This window comes from Triturus cristatus, chromosome 3_2, assembly GCF_964204655.1.
Source record: "Triturus cristatus chromosome 3_2, aTriCri1.1, whole genome shotgun sequence".
NCBI lineage: Eukaryota > Metazoa > Chordata > Amphibia > Caudata > Salamandridae > Triturus > Triturus cristatus.
The window spans coordinates 1180657139-1180682886 of record NC_140584.1 but is presented as its reverse complement, the minus strand read 5'-3'; the positions used below and the strand labels follow the sequence as shown (position 1 = coordinate 1180682886).

At 46.4% G+C, this 25748-nt stretch overlaps 1 protein-coding gene across 7 annotated transcripts in view; it reads left to right on the top strand.

The window, feature by feature from the left end:
- Positions 1-25748, top strand: part of NHEJ1 (non-homologous end joining factor 1) — a 1170625-nt gene that overhangs the window by 876382 nt on the left and 268495 nt on the right. For all 7 annotated transcript variants that reach the window (XM_085650083.1, XM_085650079.1, XM_085650082.1 and 4 more), the window contains one exon: positions 7979-8093. In XM_085650083.1, coding sequence (XP_085506209.1) covers positions 7979-8093 — 115 coding nt within the window. The remainder of the gene's footprint in view (positions 1-7978; positions 8094-25748) is intronic.

Sequence of the window (25748 nt, the reverse complement as noted above, 5' to 3'; positions counted from 1 at the left end):
TGCATATATACGTTTACCTCTAGATTGGGATGGTACCTGTTACATAGCATTCCTTCTGCCACCTGTTTTCCTAGCCCCTCCTGATTATCACAGAAACACTCATTTAGTACACAATAGACAGCAGAGAGATCTCCCGATTGTCGATTACACTGAAACGGCATGGGAGCAATACACAGATTTCAATAAAGGTTTCTTTCCCTATATAGGTACGGTCACTAATAGTAAGCTGATACGTAGATTAACTAGAACCCTTGAAGCAGTAGTGAATGAAACTACTTCCGCCCTAGGCAACTTAACAGAGGAGCAGTCTGCGATGCGGATTGTTGTGCTTCAAAATCGTCTTGTCCTTGACGTCATCCTGGCCGATAGGGGCGGAGCTTGTAGGGTCATCGGATCAAGTTGCTGTGTTTTCATACCAGAAAATTTGCCGTCCGTATATAAAGCCATAACTCGCCTTCATAAGATTATAAGCCAGATACACCAGAGTCCAGGCACCTGGACTTGGTCCGGTTGGTTCTGGAGCGTGTTGTCAGCCTGGGGATGGAGGATCCTATCCTTCCTAGGTATTGGCTTTCTCATACTATTCAGTTGCTGCTTATGTCTACAATGTGGGCCAGCGATTTGTGGTCTGTGTGCCACATCGTGTATCCCGCCTTCAAGTTTTCGTTCAAGATCCCGGAAGAAGAAAGAAGAACAAATGATGCTATATGAACAGATCGATTGATTGATGAAGATCGATATCTCCTGAGGGTCCGTAGGGGACAAGGAGGGAATGAGGAAATATGAATTTTATAATCAGTTATGTCCCCTATCTTAGACCCCAACGGCTCCATGTGCATGCTACAAGTACATGTATGTTCCCTCCAGTTCCAGTTATGAAGACGCAAATACATGTGCGTCCACCGTCAACATGTCCTCTTTCAGATCCGCCATGAATGGGTCAGATATTCCATTCCTAAGTATGAAAGGCCACCGACTTTATGTGGTTCACTTACCACGTTTTACAGCTCAGGCGAGTAGGCCCTGAAGTCTGCCTTCTGCCTCTGAAAGCTCCAGTCCGAGCCCGCATCTATATCCATGAACTTTGTCCTACTCCCTGCGCGGCTAACGGTGCCTGATCCGGCCTGTTGCCTGCCAAAAACTGTATTTCACCTTCAAGATTATCTGCTCCGCTCCTCATCCGATGCATTCCTGTCTAGTAGTTTAGGTAAACATTCTTCCAGCTACCGAGCAAAGGGCCAGGCCTCACTGTCCTCATACATATAATTCATAGCCCCTGTTACTATGGAGGATTCCTGCCCCCTCGCATCTCATGTAGACACTTAGACGCTTGTACACGCACTAACAGTCAGTATAGAATAGATTCCATCCGAGAGACCTTTCCTTTTGGATAATACAGTTCTTTAAACATAAGATATTAGATATGATTTGGGATTAGGTTGACATGACCCCTCAGACTTCTGTCTCCACATGTAGAGCTAAATGTCAAGTCCCCTTCACCCTCTAGTTGCACGTCAATCACACGTCATGCGGCTGCGCACGCATCTCTGCCAAGTATTTTCTGCTGACATTGCAGGATTCGCTTATGGATCCACCCACTTGTGACATCATGTTTAATGACGTTTCTAGTTACGCCTATATGTACGCTTTTTTTCATTACGTATGTGTATTATTATCTGTATTATCAGCTGTTACGCCTCCTGCATCTGTCTTAATGTAATGCTTTTCATATAAATATCTTTACTTGTCAATAATGTATTGCCTTCCCTTCCTGAACCCTCGTGGTGATGGAATTTGATGCCTATGGTTCGAACCATAATTCCTTTATAGAGGAATAAAGCCTTTTCAGAACCTCTAATACCACGGATTCTGCCTCTTATTTTTACTGAGTTATTCTTACTAGACTTTACCGCATAAAAAATAGTACAGGTAATAAAATATTTACCACACCACCCACGGGCTAAAAACAATCAGCAAAAAAATGCCATGATCCCACGGGACTAACTAGGGATCAGTAAAACAAAATTGTGGCTGGGTCGCATTAATTAATTATATGCCCTGGGAATCCACTCTCGGGGCCGTATTCCATAATGAGAAGGGGACTGCGTGGCCTCCCTCTGTAAGTGATTCAAGGCCCCAAGGAGCCCACCTGGGCTGAAATCTGAAATAATTGGAGGAAAAGAGTTTTTTGTTTTGCCAATAACTTTGGTGTCGCTTGACGAATCTTCATGAAAACTTCCCCTTTCTGGTTCAGCTGCTGTTGAAAAAGGGGGTCCCAAAGCACGTTTTCCCCATGTTATGTTTATGGAATGTTTTCTGTTTTTTTAAAACAACTACAGCCCGAACCGCTGAATGGCATTACACCATAATTTGGCAGAAATCTAGATGTTGGTCCTGAAAGCGTGCTTTTTGCGATTTGGTGTAAATCCGTCCTCTAGTTTCAGAGATATTCAATCTGGGGATGCAAGTCCTTGCAGTGGACGCATGGATCCTACTGAAATTTGATTGGCTGCTAACACTTTAACCAGGTAAGGTTGGCAGCCATCTTGGGACTCAGCTTGAATCAGAGTCCCACAAAAAGAGTAAAAAATTAAGGAAAGTGGGCAGGGGCCGGCTCCTGCTATGTCCCGAGGTGCCCACCCACAGAACATAGCTGTTTGCTATGGCTTGGCAGGATCTTTCCCGCTCCCGCAAGCCATAGCAAACTGTGCTCCGCTTTGAGCAAGCCAGAGCATTCTTCTCTTGCTTGCTAAAAATGGAGCACAATTGATTTAACACAGAGGACTCTGCATATTAGCAGCTCCCTCTGTGTCAAAGCAATGCTGGCTCCTGCAGGAGGCGGGTAGCTGGCAGGGACCACAGGGGCCTTGAGGCTCCCCCGCAGTCCCCAACACTAGAAAGTGGGTGCCCTAAGTGGGACCATGTCAGCTACACTAGACGCTGGTCCTCGGGGCAGAAATCGGCCCAGGAGGGTGGCTGCGTAGAACACCCTCCCATTATTTATTACTTTAAAAAAAAAAAAACTAGGTGTGGCCCCAGGGGATGGGGTCCCCAGGGCCAAAATTGGCCCGGGAGGGGTCGGCTCTGTCCCTCTCCCTTTCAGTTAAAAATAAAAAAAAGATCCGGCCTGAGTAATGGGGTCCCTGGGGACAAAAATGTCCCAGGGAAGTGGGGAGGGTGGCAATGGAGGCCAGAAACCCCTCCTGTTACCTCCAGTAAGTCCCATCCAGCGAAATTGCTGAGAGGTGGTCGGAGGCCATGTTCCCTCTTTCCACCTCTCTGCAAATGTACCTTCTGGCACACTACTAGTTAGGGATGAAGTCCCCTTGAATACAGAGGGTCCTTGGGGGCCAACCAGACCTCCTGGTACCTCCAGTAAGTTCCACTCTGAGATTGCTGAGAGGTCTTCAGAGGCCATGCCCGCTTTCTCCACCACTCTGCAAGTGAGTAGGCTGTAGTCGTTTGAGATGGCTGTGAGTGACGAGCTGAGCCTTGAATTGGTGCTGGTCTCCTACGGGTCCTGAGTGCGGTCAGTCAGCTGATGCAGGGCTAATAGTTATGAGTGGCCTCGTCAAGAGCAACGATCTAGAATAGAGGTGAGCCGGTAGTTCTAAAGTGGGAGTGTTCCTCATAAGTTTCCCTTTTGTTAGGAGCTAACTTATTAGATAGGTTAAAGGTGTGGCCAAGATGTCCATGTATCTTTAAAGATGTTGGCGATTAAGTGTCAATGACGGAGTTCATTTCTGGGATCTGGTGTTTGGGAGAAAGTGGGGTTGTTTTATCTTTATTTGATTTGCTTGTTCTGTTTTTTCATTGTCTGCTTGATGAGTGATTGTGTTTTTTGCTGGGTCATTAAACCCACGAGACATGAACCACACACAGCTCAAACTTCATATAGGCCTTATCGACAATAAGATTTTATCCTTCATATTATTTACTATATGTGGTGGCAAAGGTCCACTCATAACTGTTTAGTAAAACGTGGTTGCAAGAAAACCAGCAATCAACACCAGTTGTGGAAGAACAGAGAGAACAGTCTTCTGTATGTCAGAAGCTGGACATTGTGATCAGAGTCCAGACTGTGAGGAGCTAAGAATAGGATGTGAGGCACAGAAAGAAGGCCTGCATGGGTACCTGGACCTTCTTCTAGGTAATGCTAGTAAAGAACACAGCACTTTATACCTGTCTGTACTCTTCCACACTGTGCATCATGGTACCTGTGAAAGAAATCTGAGCTAACGCCAACTTAGAAGTCTAAAAATGTTTATTAGCAAAAGGACAATGATCTGTGAATCACAGACGTGGGTGTCCGGAGCATCTCTGTGTAACCTGTGAGCATAAAATGCACAGGGCTGTAGAAGGGAGAATGTAGCAAACCCGAAACAAAAGAGCTGTGCTCTGTGGGATAGTATACATTTAGCATTCCAACTGAGACAGAAAATGTACATGTTGCAGAGCTGAGGAACTATTGAAGAATTCCAGTGTAAGTTGCCAGGCATCACAGCGGAGACTGGCATAACTTGGTGGCATTGGTGTAGGATTGTGTATGGCTATTGTTTCCACTACTACAGCCACGCTGAGGTAATGCTTCTAAATCCCCCGAACATACAAGAATCATATGGGTTTTGTCAGTATGGCACTGAATGGGCACACATCCTATTTTAATCCGAATTACTAGCTCATTCTTGACCCTTTGAGCCAGATGTACTAAGAGTCAAGTCAAAAAACGTTCTCCAACTTGTTGCAAATCAATTTCAATTCAGATGTTGCGGATCGTCTGATGTACTAATAGGTCAGTTCACAAAATAAGGACTTGTTGTGAGCTGCAGACCACCCTGTCTAATGAGTGTTCATTAAACCGGTTGCAACTTGTGGCTCACTATGTTTGGTCACAATCAGTTATGGTGGCCTTAAGGGCCAGCAGACCACCATGCCTGCGACTGCTTTTGAGTAAGAAAAAAAACCTTTTTTTTTTTAAAACAGCTCGATTTTTCTTAAGCGAACCTGAGGTGCTTAAAAAAAAAACTACTTTTTGAAATGTTTTGTTGAGAGTTGGGACTGGTCCACTGACTCGGTAACTACTCCCCCCGAACTTTTTACCAAAGAGGACCGCTTCCCTCTTGCAAACAGGTCAGCATCCCAGCTTGGGAATGAGTAACTTTTCAGTGGCTTATCGTTGATACGTGATACTGAATCACAACTTGGAAGGGCTCCCACCGCACACCCCTTCCAAACGGTGATTTGGCACATCCCAATGCGAAGATAGTAAACCTTTTAGTAAGACATTCATTCAAGTTATTGGAAAAAGAGGTCTCTGCTTTACTGTTTGGAGATGAAAAGAACGTATGCCGTGGCTGAATTTCTTGATGGCACCAGTTCTGCCTGTTTTTTCTGCTAAGAATGGGGGTTCCTTGTTCACCGTCACCCGTTTGCAGGAGATTTCACCATCTCTTTATAAGCAGCTTGTTGTATCGTAGGACGGAGTTCCAGTAGACGTGGTTAGGTTGTAGAGGAAGAGGTTTATTGTTCTTAGATGTTAAGTACGTTTTCCAGTAAAGACCTAGAAAAGGCCCCACCAGGATCCAACGGACGCTCCACCTCACAGCAATCCACCGTTCCAATGACTTCACCATCCACACCAACATTATACCCATACCATTCACACTGGCTGAGCAGCAGAGGCCGAGAAACAGGGAAGATGTAAGGTAGAAAACCTTAGATATAACACAGCTTCATTGGCATGTCTTACAATGATATTGTGACTCGAGTATACTGACCTCATTGGGTTGAAAAATTATTATATATATTTATTCCTAAGGTTATGGTGTATGGTTGTGTGAGGGGATTTAAAAAAGTATATATCAACAAACTATTTAAGACGTCCTTGCAGACCATCTCTCGTTGCTTGAGGGTACAGAATGTCTGTAGACTCAGTCTAGACCTTCTGGCCGATTGAACTTTAATTTGATCTGACCCCACCGCTACCAATCGGACTCCTTTTCAGATACTGTAGTTTCATTGCCTTTTCAAAAGTATACTTGTTAAACCTTTTGCATGTCGCGCCCTCCTCAGTGTGCTGTCTACGGTAATCCCAAGTCATGGAGAAGTAAAGAGTTTTGGCGTAAAGATTGATTCAGCAGATCAGACGTGCATTTGGTAGACCTGGGACTTACCTCATGCTTATCTAGTCGAGCTCCAGCAGGTTGTCTGAAGTTTAATTCTTACTTAAGTTTATTTGCATAGTTCAGGAATAAGTCTTGCTGTGCCAGACATAAAAACATCTCACGTCTTATACAGGATCATGATGTGGCATAAAAACTGAAGCGTTTCAACACAGCTGACGAAGGGAGTCATGTGGAGTATGATGGAGCGAGTGACCTACGGGTGGACTGGTTCACTTCTGCCACCAAACTTGAGCATGCTGGCCTGGTTTAGAGGTGGGGTAACAGCAGGCTTCCACGGGCAGAAACTCAGTGATGGTCACCTTGTGGTATTTATGGCAGGTCGAGCCTCACTAGATTTCCCAGCCAAGGTCCCAGGCAGGAAAAGCAATCCGCTATGTAGGGTATTTGTCTATGAAGGATGTCCAATCCCTTTGAGTATTTCACCCTTTAGAGACTGCTTCCTGCAGTGTGCTTTATTCATTCTGTGGGATGATGGTCTGTGTAGGGAGTTGTCTTTATAGGATGTGCCACCCTGTGGATGGACCACCCTTCTGGTTGCTGATCTTCTTGAGTTATTGAGAACTTACCTAGGTCTCAGTGAAGTCCTAGAGTCCCCCAACAGTCCCTGAACACTTACATCTTCCCTCTGTCTGGTCACTGAATCTAATGGATCAGTTTACCGGTCTTATGCCTGTGATCTCAGAACCTCTGAGACTCATTTGACCATCCTTGTGCCTGTGAGGTCATAGCCTCTCAGACTCGGGGTTCACATAGACCGCTGCCTCTGTAACTAGGAAACTAAACATCGCGCTGGCTGCTAAGCTAGCTCTACAAGAAACCCCACTGGGAAGCACCCAAATACTGGCCATGGGGGACCACATTTCAAGCAGAGCTTTCTGAAGCAAATCATATATGACAGGAGATTCTGATCCAGGGATTCCACAGATGCTGGGGTCTGTGATCTGTTTCTGGGCCTTTCCCTGGGAGCCTGTTGGGGCGCTGGCTCTTCAGGAATGTTTCTTGGGCTTTGTGTTTGGTGTGGACATTTAGCGATTGTTAATGTTTTTGCCATGACTTGATGCTGTGTGACCAGTGCCCTCAACGCCTTCCTCCCAGATCGGTTTGTTTGCTTATTGCAGTCTTTTCTTCTGAACCCGTGGGGCTTCTGACCTTTGTTGATATGAGTGGGGGCTAGACATGTGTATGTATGGAGTGAAGAGCCGAGCTGTGGACTAGGGAGGTGCCAGTCCTTACTCTGTGGCTCAAGCTTTCCATTCTCAGCTTTGTGCCTTCCCTCCCTGGTCCAGTCCCTAATACACTTGTGCCTTTTGTGTTTTTGGTTCATTGAGCGCCTCCTGCCTAGTTTGCGCCCTAGTCGATGATGATCTTGTAGAGGATGTTGTCATTTAGGCAACACAATGAGGAGGAGTCACTCCCTTCCAATAGTATGGTCCTCAGACACTGCTTTGAAGGCCTAGGCTTCTTGCACTGACACAACATGGTCAGTATGCAGCATGTTGTGGTCAAACCTGAAAGCTTAGAACCACCACTGCACCAAACCAGAGCAAAGCCGCCGCATACTCCTGATCAACCACCACAATGTCTGCTTCCTGCTGGCTCCTATTCTGTGTTAGTTGATTGTGGATACAATAAAAATGGCTGCCTGGATGCAGGCAGAAGATGCTATGCAAGGCAGAGTTGGCTCAAGCCTTAGGCACTGCCAGTGGAATGTTGGAGCCACAAGCCAGCTTAGCATACTTTGACCTGTACCAGCGTGGGCAATTATTCTCACCACTTCTATTTCCTCCTAACAGGGTCTCCCAGAGGTGTGCAGCTCAGGAGAAGGGATGACTTTTACCACCAACCTACAGCACTTGTACAAGGCCATCACTGCACGGGAGGTACAGGGACGGAAGGACCAAGAATCAGGTAAGCAGAGTGAGGGCCAGTCTTCATCATGAGATGATCAGTGCCATCTTACCAAACATCCCTCTACACACCAGTAATACACCTTGTGCTGTCCTCTGTGCTCTCGATGGCTTTTCTATTTGTTGTACCTTCTGGGTCGCAGGAGGTAAAGTCCCCACAACCCTCAATCATCACCTGTTTGGGCTGAGCGTATCATCGCGCACGGGCTGCTCTGCAAGCCATGCTGTATCCACTTCTACAGGCTTTTGCCACGCCCTCGCTGCCGATTGGTTAAAGTGTGTGTCATTTCAAAAAAGCTTTCTTCTCTATGGTTTCTTGTGGGTATACGTCCCACCTTCTCATGTCTTACTCCTCCCCTGGGCTATTGGCCTATTGCAGTATCTTTCTCTGATTGCTTTGTCCTTTGTGCTTGCGCACTCTTTGCAGCTTGTAGTCGCTTTAGCTTTAAACATGGCAGCCGCCTGCCTTTCTTTTCCATTTATTTACTTTTGTAGCATTCACGGCATGCCGCGCTTTAGCTTCACATGTTTAATGCTAAAGTGCCAATGAACGTTGCACTAACCCGTCAAGGGTAGTGTCCCTCTTTGAGCACAGCGCTGATGGGTAACGAAGTTACCAAATTCAAAATGTTGTAACACCAATGAGGTTTAAATCATGTTGGTTTAATCACAATAGAGCATACTTTGTGCTTAATTTGATATATCACATGTTGTTTCAAACGATAACAAAGGAAAATCCCCAATGCATTTCGGGTATTGACCCTTCGTCAGGAGGAATCCTAAGAAAGAAATAGGAGTCAATGTGGCGTACCCCGTAATTGACTAGAAAAAACGATTAATAGTGTTAACAAGTGGTGTGAAACCGCTGATAAGTCCATAATGCGTGGAGAAACAATTAATGTGCGTTAAAAGTATGAAAGCCGAAAAGAACGTTGCAACCGTCACCAGTAAAAGAAACTAAACCCTTGGCTGTGAAAGTTTAGACAAGTTAGAAATTGAAGATAGACCCAAATGCGCCAATCTGGATAACTTAAATCGTTGTGATAACTCTTAGTCACGAAAAACGCCGAAAAGTGCTCCAAAAGGATAAAATACACACGGGTTGAAAATATGAACCAAAGGTTAAAACAAACCCAAATTCCAAAGATTTACAGCCAATCTGATGTTTGTTAAAGAAAGTTACCTTGGTTAGGCGTTAAACGAGCATCACCCGAGTGTTCAGGAAGATGCGGAAGAGTGCTGCTGTGTGTGTTAATGGGTTATGAACAGTGAGAGCGGACCAAATGCGTGGCGGCCATCTTTGAAAGGGAAAGAGCGCTTGATGAAGACATGGCTATGTCCAAAATAACTATGCTAGATGTAGAAATATTCAATAAAGAAAAAAAAATAGAGGAGGAGCCTAGCGCGCATCCAAGATGGTCGCGTGAGCACAGGGCTCCCCGGACCCTCGCTGCTCCTCGGAATTTATCCTGACTCTATCCAGACTTGGTTGATGGAATCTGGGAGACGAATGCTGGCTGAACACTAAACTCCTTTCGGAAATCAAATCGGACCTGGCAATCCGGAGTTATGGTGGTTTGAACTTTTGAGGCCCACCCGACGGCTGTGCCCGATGCGAGGGTGATCTGTGGAGCCGGGGCGTAGTTGAACAACAACGGCAGCGGGGCTGTGCCAGTGGCCGTCACATCACTTTCGGTTTCACTTTTGGTCTTTGAGGGGCTGGACTGTGGACTTGCTTGGTGCGACTGGGCTCTCATTTTGCCTTCGCTTGATGCCGGTGGCTTCGTCTGCTGCCAGCGTGCTCATTGACGGGGGTCCCTTCGCTCCGCCATATTGCGGCCTGTGGTGCGACACGCGTCTGCCTGGCCTGTGCCACCTTGACGCTTCCTCGGTGGTCCCCTTCGGCGATCGAGGTTCTCATGGGAGGCAAGGGGGACCCCGAGAGGCGTAAGACCAAAACATCCCTACGTGGGGGACCGGTCCGGACGAACAACATGGACCGCTACACTCAGGGTAAAGGATCCCCCGGGACGGCCACTGTCCCCCCGGAGGACACCAGTGGTGGCCCGTCCGTTTCTCCGAATCTGTCCCTGCAGGACATCATGGGTGCCATTAAGGGCATCAGAGAGACCATCGCTACGCAGTACGAGGCCTTGGCCCGTAAAATCGACACGGTGGCCATTGACATTACGCTAATCCGGGCGGATCTCTCTAAGACTAACGAGAGGGTTCAATCGCTGGATGTGCGGACGTCCTCCCTTGGTACGGACGTGTCGGACCTGCAGGCCACTCTCGGCGATCTCAAGTCGGCCAATGATCTGATGGCCCGGCGGCTGGAAGACTTCGAGGGACGGGCCCGCCGCAATAACATCCGCGTCATAGGCGTTCCGGAGACCTCCGATAACCGCCCGGTTGATCTCCTGGTCGAGGAGCTCATCCTCGAACATCTTGCTCCCGCTGGCCTGAGTAAGTTTTTCGCTGTGGAGCGGGCCCATCGAGTCCCAGGTGGCCGGCCGCGACCGGGTGCCCCCCCGAGGCCTATCGTTGCGAGACTTTTCCATTACAGAGACCGAGACGCGATTCTGCAGGCCTCACGGGTCCATGGCCCGGTCCGACATGAGAACTCGTCCATTAACTTTTTCCCGGACTTCCCCCAACTTGTCCAGAAACAGCGGATGGGCTTCCAGGGGGTGAAGCGGCGTCTCCGGGACCTCGGTCTCAAGTACTCTATGCTTTATCCTGCAAGGCTCCGAGTGGAACATGAAGATCGGACTACCTTTTTTGACTCTCCTGCGACTGTGAGTGACTGGCTGGATTCGCTGCCGGACCGGGGTGACCGGACTGGGCCCTCTGCCGGTACCGAGGGTGGCGGGTCTCCTTTGGAGTGACTTATGGTCCCGGACTCTGCCAGGTTGTACTGTTCGGCTGGGTTCTACTTCTTTTGTGCATTTTGTTTCACTATGTTGTGTGTGGGGAGCGGGCGGGGACGGGTCCCTTCCCTCCTCCGGGGTCTTTTCGTAGAATGGGGTTTGTAGGGCGATAGGCACACTGCAAGTTGGGGTGGTTTTTTGGACCGCAGGGGTGCAGGGTGGGGGGTGTTGGAGTTGGGGGGGGGGGTTGGTGGGTGGGTGGGGTTGTTTGGATTTGTGTTTTTTGTTTTCAAGGCGAAGTATTGGCTATGGTTCATCCTTGGGTGTTGAGCTCTTTGCTAGGGGGCCCTTGATCTACTGGAGGGGATGGGGGGGGACGGGTTGAGATTGATGTCTTGGAACGTCAATGGATTGGGGGACCGTATCAAACGGGGTGTTGTGCTGCAATATCTGCGTCGTCTGACTCCTGATGTGGTGTTCTTACAGGAGACGCATCTGGTTGGCAATGTTTGTCGGGCTATGAACAGGGGGGATATCGACTTGTGGCCCACTCTGGTTTCACCACTGGTTCGAGAGGGGTGGGCATTCTCTTGCGAGTTTCACTTCCGTTGGAGATCACCAGGGTGGTCCCAGACGATAGAGGGCGCTATGTGGCTCTGACTGGGAGGTGGGAGGGGCAGTCCCTTTCCTTGATCTCGGTCTATGTTCCCCCGGGCCTCCAGAACTCCACCTTCTCAGACTTGGGTCGGATGTTGCTTGGGCTTCCTGACAGTCTTTTGCTTATGGGTGGGGACTTTAATTCGGTTGTCTCGGGTGACCTGGACCGTCATCCGCCCAGGGCCCTCCCTGCTGCCCAGGCGTGGCTGGGCGGGCTCCTGGAGACCTTCAGTCTGGTGGACTGTTGGAGGTTAATGCATCCGACACAGTGTCAGTACACCTTTCACTCTGGGGCCCATGGGAGTCTCGCCCGACTGGATTATTTCCTTATGCCCGTGGCCCAGGCTACTCGGATTCGAGAGGTCAAACACCTGGCCAGGGGTATTTCTGATCATTCCCCACTGTGGTTGCTTTTTGACACCGGGTCGCGGTCCGCTGGGCGGATCGCTCCTATTAACCCTTGGTACCTGCGAGACCCCAAGATCCGTGATAGCCTGATTAAGTCGATTGATCAATATTTTTCTGAGAATGACGGGTCGGTGTTGTCCTCGGTGTCCCTGTGGGAAGCTTTCAAAGCAGTGCTCCGCGGGCATGCCCTGTCCCAGATAGTGGAGGCCAAGAGGGTTAAGAGAGAGGCGGTTGTGACGCTGGAGACTGAAATATCTGGGCTGGAGGCAGCCTTGGAGGCGGGCGTCACCCCGGATGGGCTGCATGCCCTCAGCCTGAAGCAGTTTGAATATAAGTCTCTCGTCACTGATGCTGCCAAGACTATGTATAGGGAGCAGCAGGGTAGGTTGTATGACGCCGGAGACAAGGCGGGTAAGCTGATTGCCTGGTTGGACAAGAAGGAGAGAGTGAATCGTGTGGTCCCGGAGCTTCGGGTGTCGGATGGAGTGTGTGTGACTGAGCCTGGTGAGATTGTTGAGTGTTTTGCTGACCACCTCCGTGCAGTGTACTCCCCGGTGTCTGATAGAGATGAGGACGACTCTCGTCTTCTGCTTCGGGATATTGCCCTGCCCGGCTTATCCGTCGAGGACCGCGAGCTGATGGATGCCCCTTTGTCTGTCGAAGAGATAGCTACTGCGATTCGCTCCCTCCGCTCGGGCAAGGCTATGGGCCCCAACGGTCTGCCGATTGAACTATATAAGTTGCGCCCGGATAAAATCGCGCCTTTCCTCCGTCATATGTTTCAGGAATCGCTCGAGAGGGGTTCCCTTCCTGACGACCAGCGTCTGGCTACTATAGTGGTGATTCCCAAGGAGGGTAAGCCACGTGACCGCTGTGCCTCCTATAGGCCTATTTCCCTGCTAAATGCCGAACCCAAAACCCTTGCTAAGGTCCTCGCAAATCGCCTGCTGAGCGTTATATGTGACTTGATACATCCGGATCAATGTGGATTCATCCCACATCGTAATACCGCTCTCAATTTACGGCGTCTGCACGGCGTCCTCGCTAGGGCTGAGTACTTCGCTGAACCGGCCATATTGGTTTCCCTAGACGCCACGATGGCCTTTGATACCATTGAATGGCCATTTCTTTAGGCCGTCTTGGCGAAGTTTGGTTTTGGGGAGGGGTTCCTTAGCTGGGTGAAGCTCCTTTATGCTGGACCAATGGCTCAGGTGGTTGTCAATGGGCGGGTTTCTCGGCCTTTCGCTCTCGGGAGGGGAACTAGGCAGGGGTGCCCGTTGTCCCCGCTGCTCTTTGCTCTCGCCCTGGAACCACTCGCTGCCTGGCTCCGTTGGGAGCCCTCGATTAGAGGGCTCCGGTGGGCCCCGGGCTTCGAGGATCGGGTTTCATTGTACGCGGATGATATTCTCTTGTATCTCACCTCACCGCGGAAGTCGCTCAATGTTCTCTTTGATGTCCTTACTTCCTTCGGGAAAAACTCGGGTCTGATAATTAACTGGTCCAAATCTTGTGTGTATCCTATCTCTGGTGGTCTTCCTCTCTTGCCACCTCGGCTTCCGCTCCAAATATCTCAGTCCGGCTTTAAATACCTGGGGGTGTACGTTTCGTTGGATCCGGCGGTCCGCTATGAGCAGAATCTCCTGTCTCCGCTCCGGCGTTTGAGGGCAGATACGGCGCGGTGGTGTAAGCTGCCCTTGTCTCCGCTTGGTCGCGCGGCGCTGTTTAAAATGATGTCCCTTCCCAGATTCCTTTATGCACTCCAGAACTCCTTTGATGTCATTCCTGCGGCCTACTTTAGGGAGGTGGAGAGTTTGCAGAGGAGACTGGTTTGGGACGGGCGATCGCGTATCGCTTTGGCCAAGCTGACTCTTTCCTGGTATGACGGGGGCATCGCGCTTCCTAATATTAGACGGTACTATTGGGCCTCCCAGCTGTCTGCCATTAATCATGCTACGTACGCTCCTGGTTCGAACCCGACATATGAGATGGATAAGTTCCTGCTCCCCGGCGGTAACTATAACAGAGCGCTTTACTCGCGGTCTGCTGGTAGGGCCCTTACGGGCCCTACCAGGATTGCGGTCCGTGTATGGAAGGCGGCTAACGTAGCGATGGGCTGGAGTGAGCGTTTAACGTGCGCCACTCCTCTATTCGACTCAGACCGCTTGGGAAGCCTCTGGACAACGAAAGGCTTCGAGCGCTGGGATACGATCGGCATCAGCAGAGTGGGGGACCTGTGGGTTAAAGGTGCGGTTAAATCCTTCGCGGCGCTTCAGCGCGAGTATGAGCTTAGTGACAGAGAGTTCTTCCGTTATGCACAGGTTCGGCACGCCCTGCTTTCGGTCTTTGGGGAGGGGACCACGGTCCCTTCTTCTTCGCCTCTCGAGGACCGCATACTCAATGGTCACGTCCCCGACAGTACTATCTCCCTGATTTACAAAAAATTGATAAACAATCGGGCTGACCTCTTGGTGCGTCTTCGGGAGGCATGGACGGGAGATGGGGTGGAGCTGGACGATGAGGACTGGCAGACTGCACTGTCATCCCCTAAGGAGGTGGCCATCCCGGCCCGTCTCCGCCTGGTCCAGCTTAAGATTCTCCATCGTGTATATGTGACGGGCCCCCGCCTGGTCTCGATGGGGTTTTCAGACGACGGACTCTGTAAGCGTGGCTGCGGGCTCAGTGCTACCTTTCTCCATATCCTATGGGAATGCCGCGAGGTGGCGGAATACTGGCGCCGGGTGCATGATATTATCAGACGAGTCACCGGGGTCGCTCTGCTGCCGGAGGTGCGTCGTTGTGTGCTGAATGTATGGGAGCCCAATGACTGCAATGCGGCTCAGGCTCGGTGGGCGGCCTTGGGGAACATGATTGCAAAGAGAGATATTGCACAGCTTTGGGGTTCCCAGCGGCCTCCCACCGTATCCGTCTGGAAGGAGAACATGGACTGGTGCATGTTCAGGGAGAAAACGGTGTATGTGGCTCGTGGTAAACCGGGGGCTTGGGGTAGAATTTGGGGGCAGTGGAACGCGTATCGTGGGTCTATCTGTGCTCCCCCTTTGGTGGATACGTCCGGGTTGCCTCGTCCCCCTGATCCTTGAGGGTTCCTTGTGTATCTCGTACTTTGGAGTACAGATTTGGTTCTCTCGTGGCCCCCCCCCTCCCTCTCAGGTCTTCTTTTATTGACCGCCCTTGGGTGGTTGGGTGTTGACTCCCCCGGCTGGTGTTCGCCGCCCTTCATAAGTCGTTTCGCCTTGTTTGTTGTATTTTTGTATTTTTCTTTTTTTGTTGTTATTCATACTAAAAGCGTGTATTCTGATTTCCCTTATGTGCAGTCTGATCTACTGTGATAGTGCGGAGCCCCTGTGGGCCAGTCATTGTTTTCTGATATGCTGGAACACTTCGACTACTAGCGGCCGGCCCTGGTGGTTGTAGGCCCGTGTTTGTAACCCTTTTTGTGCACAATAAAATCTTTTAAAAAAATTTAAAAAAAAATAAAGAAAAAAATAGAGAAACAAATATAAATATAAGTGTGTCCCAAAGATAATCATAACAAGTGAACAGGCTAGACAGAATCCAGGGTGACTAAGGTTGTTAGAATAAAGTTGTTTAAATAAAGTTATTTGAATAAGGTAATGAAAATAAAAGCGAAAATAAACGAACATAGGAGTGACTGTGTTTCAGTGTTATAACGTGAAAAAGTGAATTTAAGAAGGGTGGATTTAAGAATAAGAGTTAGAATAAGAGTAAAAGGATGAAAGAATGACGGGGTTTTACTGAGATGGATAAAGTGATACACACGCAAAATTGAAAACAAAATTGAAAGAACAAAGAGCTGATCATTGGAACAGGTACATATACAAGTTCAGATAAAGCAACTAAATTCAGTACGATCATTCAGTCCCAAGGGTACCAGGGAGTTCATTCTGTATATCCAAGCTGTTTCTCTTTGAATCAAGAATTTTCTGTTGTCACGTCCTTCTTTTAATGGGACAATTTCACACACTAGAAAGCGCAGTTGGCTGACATGTTTATGTTCATTAAAGCAACAGCGGATTTCAGGTTGTTGTTACGAATGTTACTCTTGTGTTCATTTAACCGTGTTTTTATTTTTCTTTCAGTTTTGCCAATATATGGCAGACCACATGGACATTTTAGCATGTACACTAAGTTCATGGAATCGCAGGTCGCTGAAACAAATAGCTTGATGTTGTGGCCCTTTGTGGGATGTTGTATCTTATTGCCCAAAATAATGTTATTACAGTTTCCACAATTATGACAAGGTATGGTACCCTTGTATTTTGAAGAAACTTGTGGGGAGTATTTGGGTTTCAATAACTCCATGAAGTTTTTACTCCTTTCGTTGGCGAATAATGGTTGGTCCGAAAAAATCTGATTGAAGTCAGACTCCAGTTGTAGCAAGGGCCAGTGTTTAAGAACAGCTTTCCTGATGTTAAAGCTTTCAGTAGAGTACTTTGTGACCAAAACAATTCTTGAGGAAGATTTGAGTGATGTTGGTTGTTTGTCCAACAGGGTTTTTCTTTGTGTGTATGAAGATTTGTCAATTGCTTTTGCAAAAATTTGTGGTGGATAACCTCGTTCTACGAAACGTCGTTCCATGTCATGTGTTTGTTGAATAAATTGTTGAGGTTCAGACGTGATTCGTTTTATTCTGAGAATTTGCGAATATAGAAGGTGGCGTTTAAGTGAAGGCTGATGAAAGCTGAGATAGTGTAGCAAATTGTTTCTGTCGGTCTCCTTCCTGTAAAGAGTTGTTTGGATGTGTTGATCAGTGATATAGATGAAAACATCCAGAAAGTTTATGTGTGTGTCACTGATATGAAAGGTGAACTTCAACCTGTCGTTGATGGTATTGAGATTAACAATGGCTTCAGTCAATGTGGTTTTTGGACCTCTCCAAATCAAAAAAATATCATCAATGTAGCGGACAAACAATAACAAATGGCTTTCCCAAGGTGCAGTGTGAAGTATATGATCCAACTCAAACTTGTGCATGAATAAATTGGCATAGCAAGGAGCTGCACAATTTCCCATTGATGTTCCATTAAGTTGAAGAAAAAATTGATTGTTGTGGCAAAAATAACTGTGATACAGTGTAAAATGTAACAACTCAATCAAAAAAACCTGTAAATCATACGGTGTCTGTGATTGTAACAGAAAATGTTCCGTGGCCTCTAACCCCAAATTATGGGGAATCGAAGTGTATAGGGAAGTAACATCTATCGTACAAAAGTACATGTCTGTTTCCCATGGGGTAGAAAAGTTGAGTAGGATGTTCAGAAAGTCAGTAGTGTCTCTAACAAAAGTAGACATGGACTGCACTAGAGGTTGAAGGTGTCTATCCAAATATTTACCAACGGGTTCATGAAGCGAACCTCTGGTTGAAACAATGGGTCGCATTGGAGGATCCAACAAATTTTTGTGTATCTTAGGTAACATCCGTAAAGATGGACTTCTGGGAAATTTAGAAATTAGGAATTTTCTTTCTGTGTCTCCAATGGTACCTGATAGAACCGCTTTATCAACGATGTTCTGCAATGTTTTCAGAATATCCATTGTAGGATTGTAATCAAGCTTAGAATAAGTGTTGGTGTCCAAAACATGTTCATCAAGTTTCTGTGTGTAATGTATGGTGTCCATCACAACAAGTGCACCCCCTTTGTCGGCATTGAGGAAGGTGATATTAGGATTATCTGCCAGTTGTTTGAGCAAAGATTTATCCTTGGATGTAAAGTTCGGCTGTCTGGGTTTGCGGTGTTTAAATACTGACTGTAAATCTTGTTTGACCAGAGTCTCAAACGTGTCCAGAATTTTATGACTCACCGGAGCTGAGAAAGTACTCTTGGATGTAAGACCTTTTAAGGTGTTGACGGGTTGAGTCATAGGTTCCGTGAGAACATTGTCAAAAAAATGCCTTAGTCTAAGCTTCCGCATGAATTTGTAAAAGCTGACTTCTGCTTCCATAAGGTTACTGGAATACCTTGGAACAAAAGATGACCCTTTTTGTAATAGATGTAGCTGAGCTTTATTGAGAGTGGTTGAGGAGATGTTAATAACCAAATTATCTCGATCTCTTAGCGTTGACTCCTTGTCATTCTTTTGTCCAATGGTGGAACTGTAGTTGCAGTTTTTCTTACCCCTCCTACTACAGTTCCACCATTGGACAAAAGAATGACAAGGAGTCAACGCTAAGAGATCGAGATAATTTGGTTATTAACATTATTTTGGGCAATAAGATACAACATCCCACAAAGGGCCACAACATCAAGCTATTTGTTTCAGCGACCTGCGATTCCATGAACTTAGTGTACATGCTAAAATGTCCATGTGGTCTGCCATATATTGGCAAAACTGAAAGAAAAATAAAAACACGGTTAAATGAACACAAGAGTAACATTCGTAACAACAACCTGAAATCCGCTGTTGCTTTAATGAACATAAACATGTCAGCCAACTGCGCTTTCTAGTGTGTGAAATTGTCCCATTAAAAGAAGGACGTGACAACAGAAAATTCTTGATTCAAAGAGAAACAGCTTGGATATACAGAATGAACTCCCTGGTACCCTTGGGACTGAATGATCGTACTGAATTTAGTTGCTTTATCTGAACTTGTATATGTACCTGTTCCAATGATCAGCTCTTTGTTCTTTCAATTTTGTTTTCAATTTTGCGTGTGTATCACTTTATCCATCTCAGTAAAACCCCGTCATTCTTTCATCCTTTTACTCTTATTCTAAATCTTATTCTTAAATCCACCCTTCTTAAATTCACTTTTTCACGTTATAACACTGAAACACAGTCACTCCTATGTTCGTTTATTTTCACTTTTATTTTCATTACCTTATTCAAATAACTTTATTTAAACAACTTTATTCTAACAACCTTAGTCACCCTGGATTCTGTCTAGCCTGTTCACTTGTTATGATTATCTTTGGGACACACTTATATTTATATTTGTTTCTCTATTTCTTTCTTTATTGAATATTTCTACATCGAACATAGTTATTTTGGACATAGCCATGTCTTCATCAAGCGCTCTTTCCCTTTCAAAGATGGCCGCCACGCATTTGGTCCGCTCTCACTGTTCATAACCCATTAACACACACAGCAGCACTCTTCCGCATCTTCCTGAACACTCGGGTGATGCTCGTTTAACGCCTAACCAAGGTAACTTTCTTTAACAAACATCAGATTGGCTATAAATCTTTGGAATTTGGGTTTGTTTTAACCTTTGGTTCATATTTTCAACCCGTGTGTATTTTATCCTTTTGGAGCACTTTTCGGCGTTTTTCGTGACTAAGAGTTATCACAACGATTTAAGTTATCCAGATTGGCGCATTTGGGTCTATCTTCAATTTCTAACTTGTCTAAACTTTCACAGCCAAGGGTTTAGTTTCTTTTACTGGTGACGGTTGCAACGTTCTTTTCGGCTTTCATACTTTTAACGCACATTAATTGTTTCTCCACGCATTATGGACTTATCAGCGGTTTCACACCACTTGTTAACACTATTAATCGTTTTTTCTAGTCAATTACGGGGTACGCCACATTGACTCCTATTTCTTTCTTAGGATTCCTCCTGACGAAGGGTCAATACCCGAAATGCATTGGGGATTTTCCTTTGTTATCGTTTGAAACAACATGTGATATATCAAATTAAGCACAAAGTATGCTCTATTGTGATTAAACCAACATGATTTAAACCTCACTGGTGTTACAACATTTTGAATTTGGTAACTTCGTTACCCATCAGCGCTGTGCTCAAAGAGGGACACTACCCTTGACGGGTTAGTGCAACGTTCATTGTCATTTATCCACCTTGGTTTAGAGGTCGCTCCTCTTCCAGCACGCCATTATCTGTTTGATAATTGACTACATTTTGGAGTAAATCGGAGTGCGTGGTATTCCAACTTTTTAATGCTAAAGTTCACCATACTGCGAATGCTACAAAAGTAAATAAATGGAAAAGAAAGGCGGTCAACTGCGTTTACATTATTGCCGGCTTTGCAACTTGTACGACGGCTTTATCTTTAAACATGGCGGCCGCCTGCCTCTCTTTTCACTTTATTTACCTTTGTAGCATTCGCCCCATGCTGTGCTTTAGCTTCAAACATGTGAAGCTAAAACGAGGCATGCTGCAAATGCTACAAAAGTAAATAAATAGAAAAGAACGACTGGCGGCATCCATGTTTAAAGCTGAGGCTGACGTACAAGCTGCAAACATTGCCAGCTTTACAGCTTTTATGGCAGCTTTAGCTGCAAACACTAACACCCATAGCTGTCTCTGACAACATAGTGGGCATTAATAGGTGAGATCGTAGACCTCAAATGTTGCCTGTCGGCATTGTCTTTTACGGTCTTGTCAACAGCATTGTTCATTTGCTTTCTAGTGCATGCATAGGATCAGCTTCAGAATTCAAATCCACAGGTGAGGATGAGGAGGAAATGAGAAGAATCTATGAAGGAAGAGGAGGGCTGAGATGAATCTATGGAGGAAGAGGAGGGATGAGATGAATCTATGAAGGAAGAGGAGGGATGAGATGAATCTATGAAGGAAGAGGAGGGGATGAGATGAATCTATGGAGGAAGAGGAGGGATGAGCTGAATCTATGGAGGAAGAGGAGGGATGAGCTGAATCTATGGAGGAAGAGGAGGGATGAGATGAATCTATGAAGGAAGAGGAGGGATGAGATAAATCTATGGAGGAAGAGGAGGGATGAAATTAATCTATGGAGGAAGAGGAGGGGATGAGATTAATCTATGGAGGAAGAGGAGGGGATGAGATGAATCTGTGGAGGAAGAGGAGGGATGAGATTAATCTATGAAGGAAGAGGAGGGATGAGATAAATCTATGAAGGAAGAGGAGGGATGAGATAAATCTATGAAGGAAGAGGAGGGATGAGATAAATCTATGAAGGAAGAGGAGGGATGAGATGAATCTATGGAGGAAGAGGAGGGGATGAGATGAATCTATGAAGGAAGAGGAGGGATGAGATGAATCTATGAAGGAAAAGGAGGGATTAGATGAATCTAGGAAGGAAGAGGAGGGATGAGATGAATCTGTGGAGGAAGAGGAGGGATGAGATGCATCTATGAAGGAAGAGGAGGGATGAGATGAATCTATGAAGGAAGAGGAGGGATGAGATGAATCTATGAAGGAAGAGGAGGGATGAGATGAATCTGTGGAGGAAGAGGAGAGATGAGATGAATCTGTGAAGGAAGAGGAGGGATGAGATGAATCTGTGGAGGAAGAGGAGGGATGAGATGAATCTATGGAGGAAGAGGAGGGATGAGATGAATCTATGGAGGAAGAGGAGGGATGAGATGAATCTATGGAGGTAGAGGAGGGATGAGATGAATCTATGAAGGAAGAGCAGGGATGAGATGAATCTATGAAGGAAGAGCAGGGATGAGATGAATCTATGAAGGAAGAGCAGGGATGAGATGAATCTATGAAGGAAGAGGAGGGATGAGATGAATCTATGAAGGAAGAGGAGGGATGAGATGAATCTATGAAGGAAGAGGAGGGATGAGATGAATCTATGGAGGAAGAGGAGGGATGAGATTAATCTATGAAGGAAGAGGAGGGATGAGATGAATCTGTGGAGGAAGAGGAGGGATGAGATGAATCTATGAAGGGAGAGGAGGGATGAGATGAATCTATGAAGGGAGAGGAGGGATGAGATGAATCTGTGGAGGAAGAGGAGGGATGAGATGAATCTGTGGAGGAAGAGGAGGGATGAGATGAATCTGTGGAGGAAGAGGATGGATGAGATGAATCTGTGGAGGAAGAGGAGGGATGAGAGTAATCTGTGGAGGAAGAGGAGGGATGAGATGAATCTATGGAAGAAGAGGAGGGGATGAGATGAATCTATGGAGGAAGAGGAGGGGATGAGATGAATCTGTGGAGGAAGAGGAGGGATGAGATGAATCTATGAAGGAAGAGGAGGGATGAGATGAATCTATGAAGGAAGAGGAGGGATGAGATGAATCTATGAAGGAAGAAGGAAGAGCAGGGATGAGATGAATCTATGGAGGAAGAGGAGGGATGAGATGAATCTATGAAGGAAGAGGAGGGATGAGATTAATCTGTGAAGGAAGAGGAGGGATGAGATGAATCTGTAGAGGAAGAGGAGGGATGAGATGAATCTATGAAGGAAGAGGAGGGATGAGATGAATCTATGAAGGAAGAGGAGGGATGAGATGAATGTGTGGAGGAAGAGGATGGATGAGATTAATCTGTGAAGGAAGAGGAGGGATGAGATTAATCTGTGGAGCAAGAGGAGGGATGAGATGAATCTATGAAGGAAGAGGAGGGATGAGATGAATCTGTGAAGGAAGATGAGGGGATGAGATGAATCTGTGGAGGAAGAGGAGGGATGAGATGAATCTATGAAGGCAGAGGAGGGATGAGATGAATCTATGAAGGAAGAGGAGGGATGAAATTAATCTATGAAGCAAGAGGAGGGGGTGAGATGAATCTGTGGAGGAAGAGGAGGGATGAGATGAATCTATGAAGGAAGAGGAGGGATGAGATGAATCTATGAAGGAAGATGAGGGGATGAGATGAATCTATGAAGGAAGAGGAGGGATGAGATGAATCTATGAAGGCAGAGGAGGGATGAGATGAATCTATGAAGGAAGAGGAGGGATGAAATTAATCTATGAAGGAAGAGGAGGGGGTGAGATGAATCTATGAAGGAAGAGGAGGGATGAGATGAATCTATGAAGGAAGAGGAGGGATGAGATGAATCTATGAAGGAAGAGGAGGGATGAGATTAATCTATGAAGGAAGAGGAGGGATGAGATTAATCTATGGAGGAAGAGGAGGGGATGAGATGAATCTGTGGAGGAAGAGGAGGGATGAGATGAATCTATGAAGGAAGAGGAGGGATGAGATGAATCTATGAAGGAAGAGGAGGGATGAGATGAATATATGAAGGAAGAGGAGGGATGAGATGAATCTATGAAGGAAGAGGAGGGATGAGATGAATCTATGGAGGAAGAGGAGGGATGAGATGAATCTATGAAGGAAGAGGAGGGATGAGATTAATCTATGAAGGAAGAGGAGGGATGAGATGAATCTGTGGAGGAAGAGGAGGGATGAGATGAATCTATGAAGGAAGAGGAGGGATGAGATGAATCTATGAAGGAAGAGGAGGGATGAGATGAATCTGTGGAGGAAGAGGATGGATGAGATTAATCTGTGAAGGAAGAGGAGGGATGAGATTAATCTGTGGAGGAAGAGGAGGGATGAGATGAATCTATGAAGGAAGAGGAGGGATGAGATGAATCTATGAAGGAAGAGGAGGGATGAGATGAATCTGTGGAGGAAGAGGAGGGATGAGATGAATCTATGAAGGGAGAGGAGGGATGAGATGAATCTATGAAGGGAGAGGAGGGATGAGATGAATCTGTGGAGGAAGAGGAGAGATGAGATGAATCTGTGAAGGAAGAGGAGGGATGAGATGAATCTGTGGAGGAAGAGGAGGGATGAGATGAATCTATGGAGGAAGAGGAGGGATGAGATGAATCTATGGAGGAAGAGGAGGGATGAGATGAATCTATGGAGGTAGAGGAGGGATGAGATGAATCTATGAAGGAAGAGCAGGGATGAGATGAATCTATGAAGGAAGAGCAGGGATGAGATGAATCTATGAAGGAAGAGCAGGGATGAGATGAATCTATGAAGGAAGAGGAGGGATGAGATGAATCTATGAAGGAAGAGGAGGGATGAGATGAATCTATGAAGGAAGAGGAGGGATGAGATGAATCTATGGAGGAAGAGGAGGGATGAGATTAATCTATGAAGGAAGAGGAGGGATGAGATGAATCTGTGGAGGAAGAGGAGGGATGAGATGAATCTATGAAGGGAGAGGAGGGATGAGATGAATCTATGAAGGGAGAGGAGGGATGAGATGAATCTGTGGAGGAAGAGGAGGGATGAGATGAATCTGTGGAGGAAGAGGAGGGATGAGATGAATCTGTGGAGGAAGAGGATGGATGAGATGAATCTGTGGAGGAAGAGGAGGGATGAGAGTAATCTGTGGAGGAAGAGGAGGGATGAGATGAATCTATGGAAGAAGAGGAGGGGATGAGATGAATCTATGGAGGAAGAGGAGGGGATGAGATGAATCTGTGGAGGAAGAGGAGGGATGAGATGAATCTATGAAGGAAGAGGAGGGATGAGATGAATCTATGAAGGAAGAGGAGGGATGAGATGAATCTATGAAGGAAGAAGGAAGAGCAGGGATGAGATGAATCTATGGAGGAAGAGGAGGGATGAGATGAATCTATGAAGGAAGAGGAGGGATGAGATTAATCTGTGAAGGAAGAGGAGGGATGAGATGAATCTGTAGAGGAAGAGGAGGGATGAGATGAATCTATGAAGGAAGAGGAGGGATGAGATGAATCTATGAAGGAAGAGGAGGGATGAGATGAATGTGTGGAGGAAGAGGATGGATGAGATTAATCTGTGAAGGAAGAGGAGGGATGAGATTAATCTGTGGAGCAAGAGGAGGGATGAGATGAATCTATGAAGGAAGAGGAGGGATGAGATGAATCTGTGAAGGAAGATGAGGGGATGAGATGAATCTGTGGAGGAAGAGGAGGGATGAGATGAATCTATGAAGGCAGAGGAGGGATGAGATGAATCTATGAAGGAAGAGGAGGGATGAAATTAATCTATGAAGCAAGAGGAGGGGGTGAGATGAATCTGTGGAGGAAGAGGAGGGATGAGATGAATCTATGAAGGAAGAGGAGGGATGAGATGAATCTATGAAGGAAGATGAGGGGATGAGATGAATCTATGAAGGAAGAGGAGGGATGAGATGAATCTATGAAGGCAGAGGAGGGATGAGATGAATCTATGAAGGAAGAGGAGGGATGAAATTAATCTATGAAGGAAGAGGAGGGGGTGAGATGAATCTATGAAGGAAGAGGAGGGATGAGATGAATCTATGAAGGAAGAGGAGGGATGAGATGAATCTATGAAGGAAGAGGAGGGATGAGATTAATCTATGAAGGAAGAGGAGGGATGAGATTAATCTATGGAGGAAGAGGAGGGGATGAGATGAATCTGTGGAGGAAGAGGAGGGATGAGATGAATCTATGAAGGAAGAGGAGGGATGAGATGAATCTATGAAGGAAGAGGAGGGATGAGATGAATATATGAAGGAAGAGGAGGGATGAGATGAATCTATGAAGGAAGAGGAGGGATGAGATGAATCTATGGAGGAAGAGGAGGGATGAGATGAATCTATGAAGGAAGAGGAGGGATGAGATTAATCTATGAAGGAAGAGGAGGGATGAGATGAATCTGTGGAGGAAGAGGAGGGATGAGATGAATCTATGAAGGAAGAGGAGGGATGAGATGAATCTATGAAGGAAGAGGAGGGATGAGATGAATCTGTGGAGGAAGAGGATGGATGAGATTAATCTGTGAAGGAAGAGGAGGGATGAGATTAATCTGTGGAGGAAGAGGAGGGATGAGATGAATCTATGAAGGAAGAGGAGGGATGAGATGAATCTATGAAGGAAGAGGAGGGATGAGATGAATCTATGGAAGAAGAGGAGGGGATGAGATGAATCTGTGGAGGAAGAGGAGGGATGTGATTAATCTGTGGAGGAAGAGGAGGGATGAGATGAATCTATGAAGGAAGAGGAGGGATGAGATGAATCTGTGAAGGAAGATGAGGGGATGA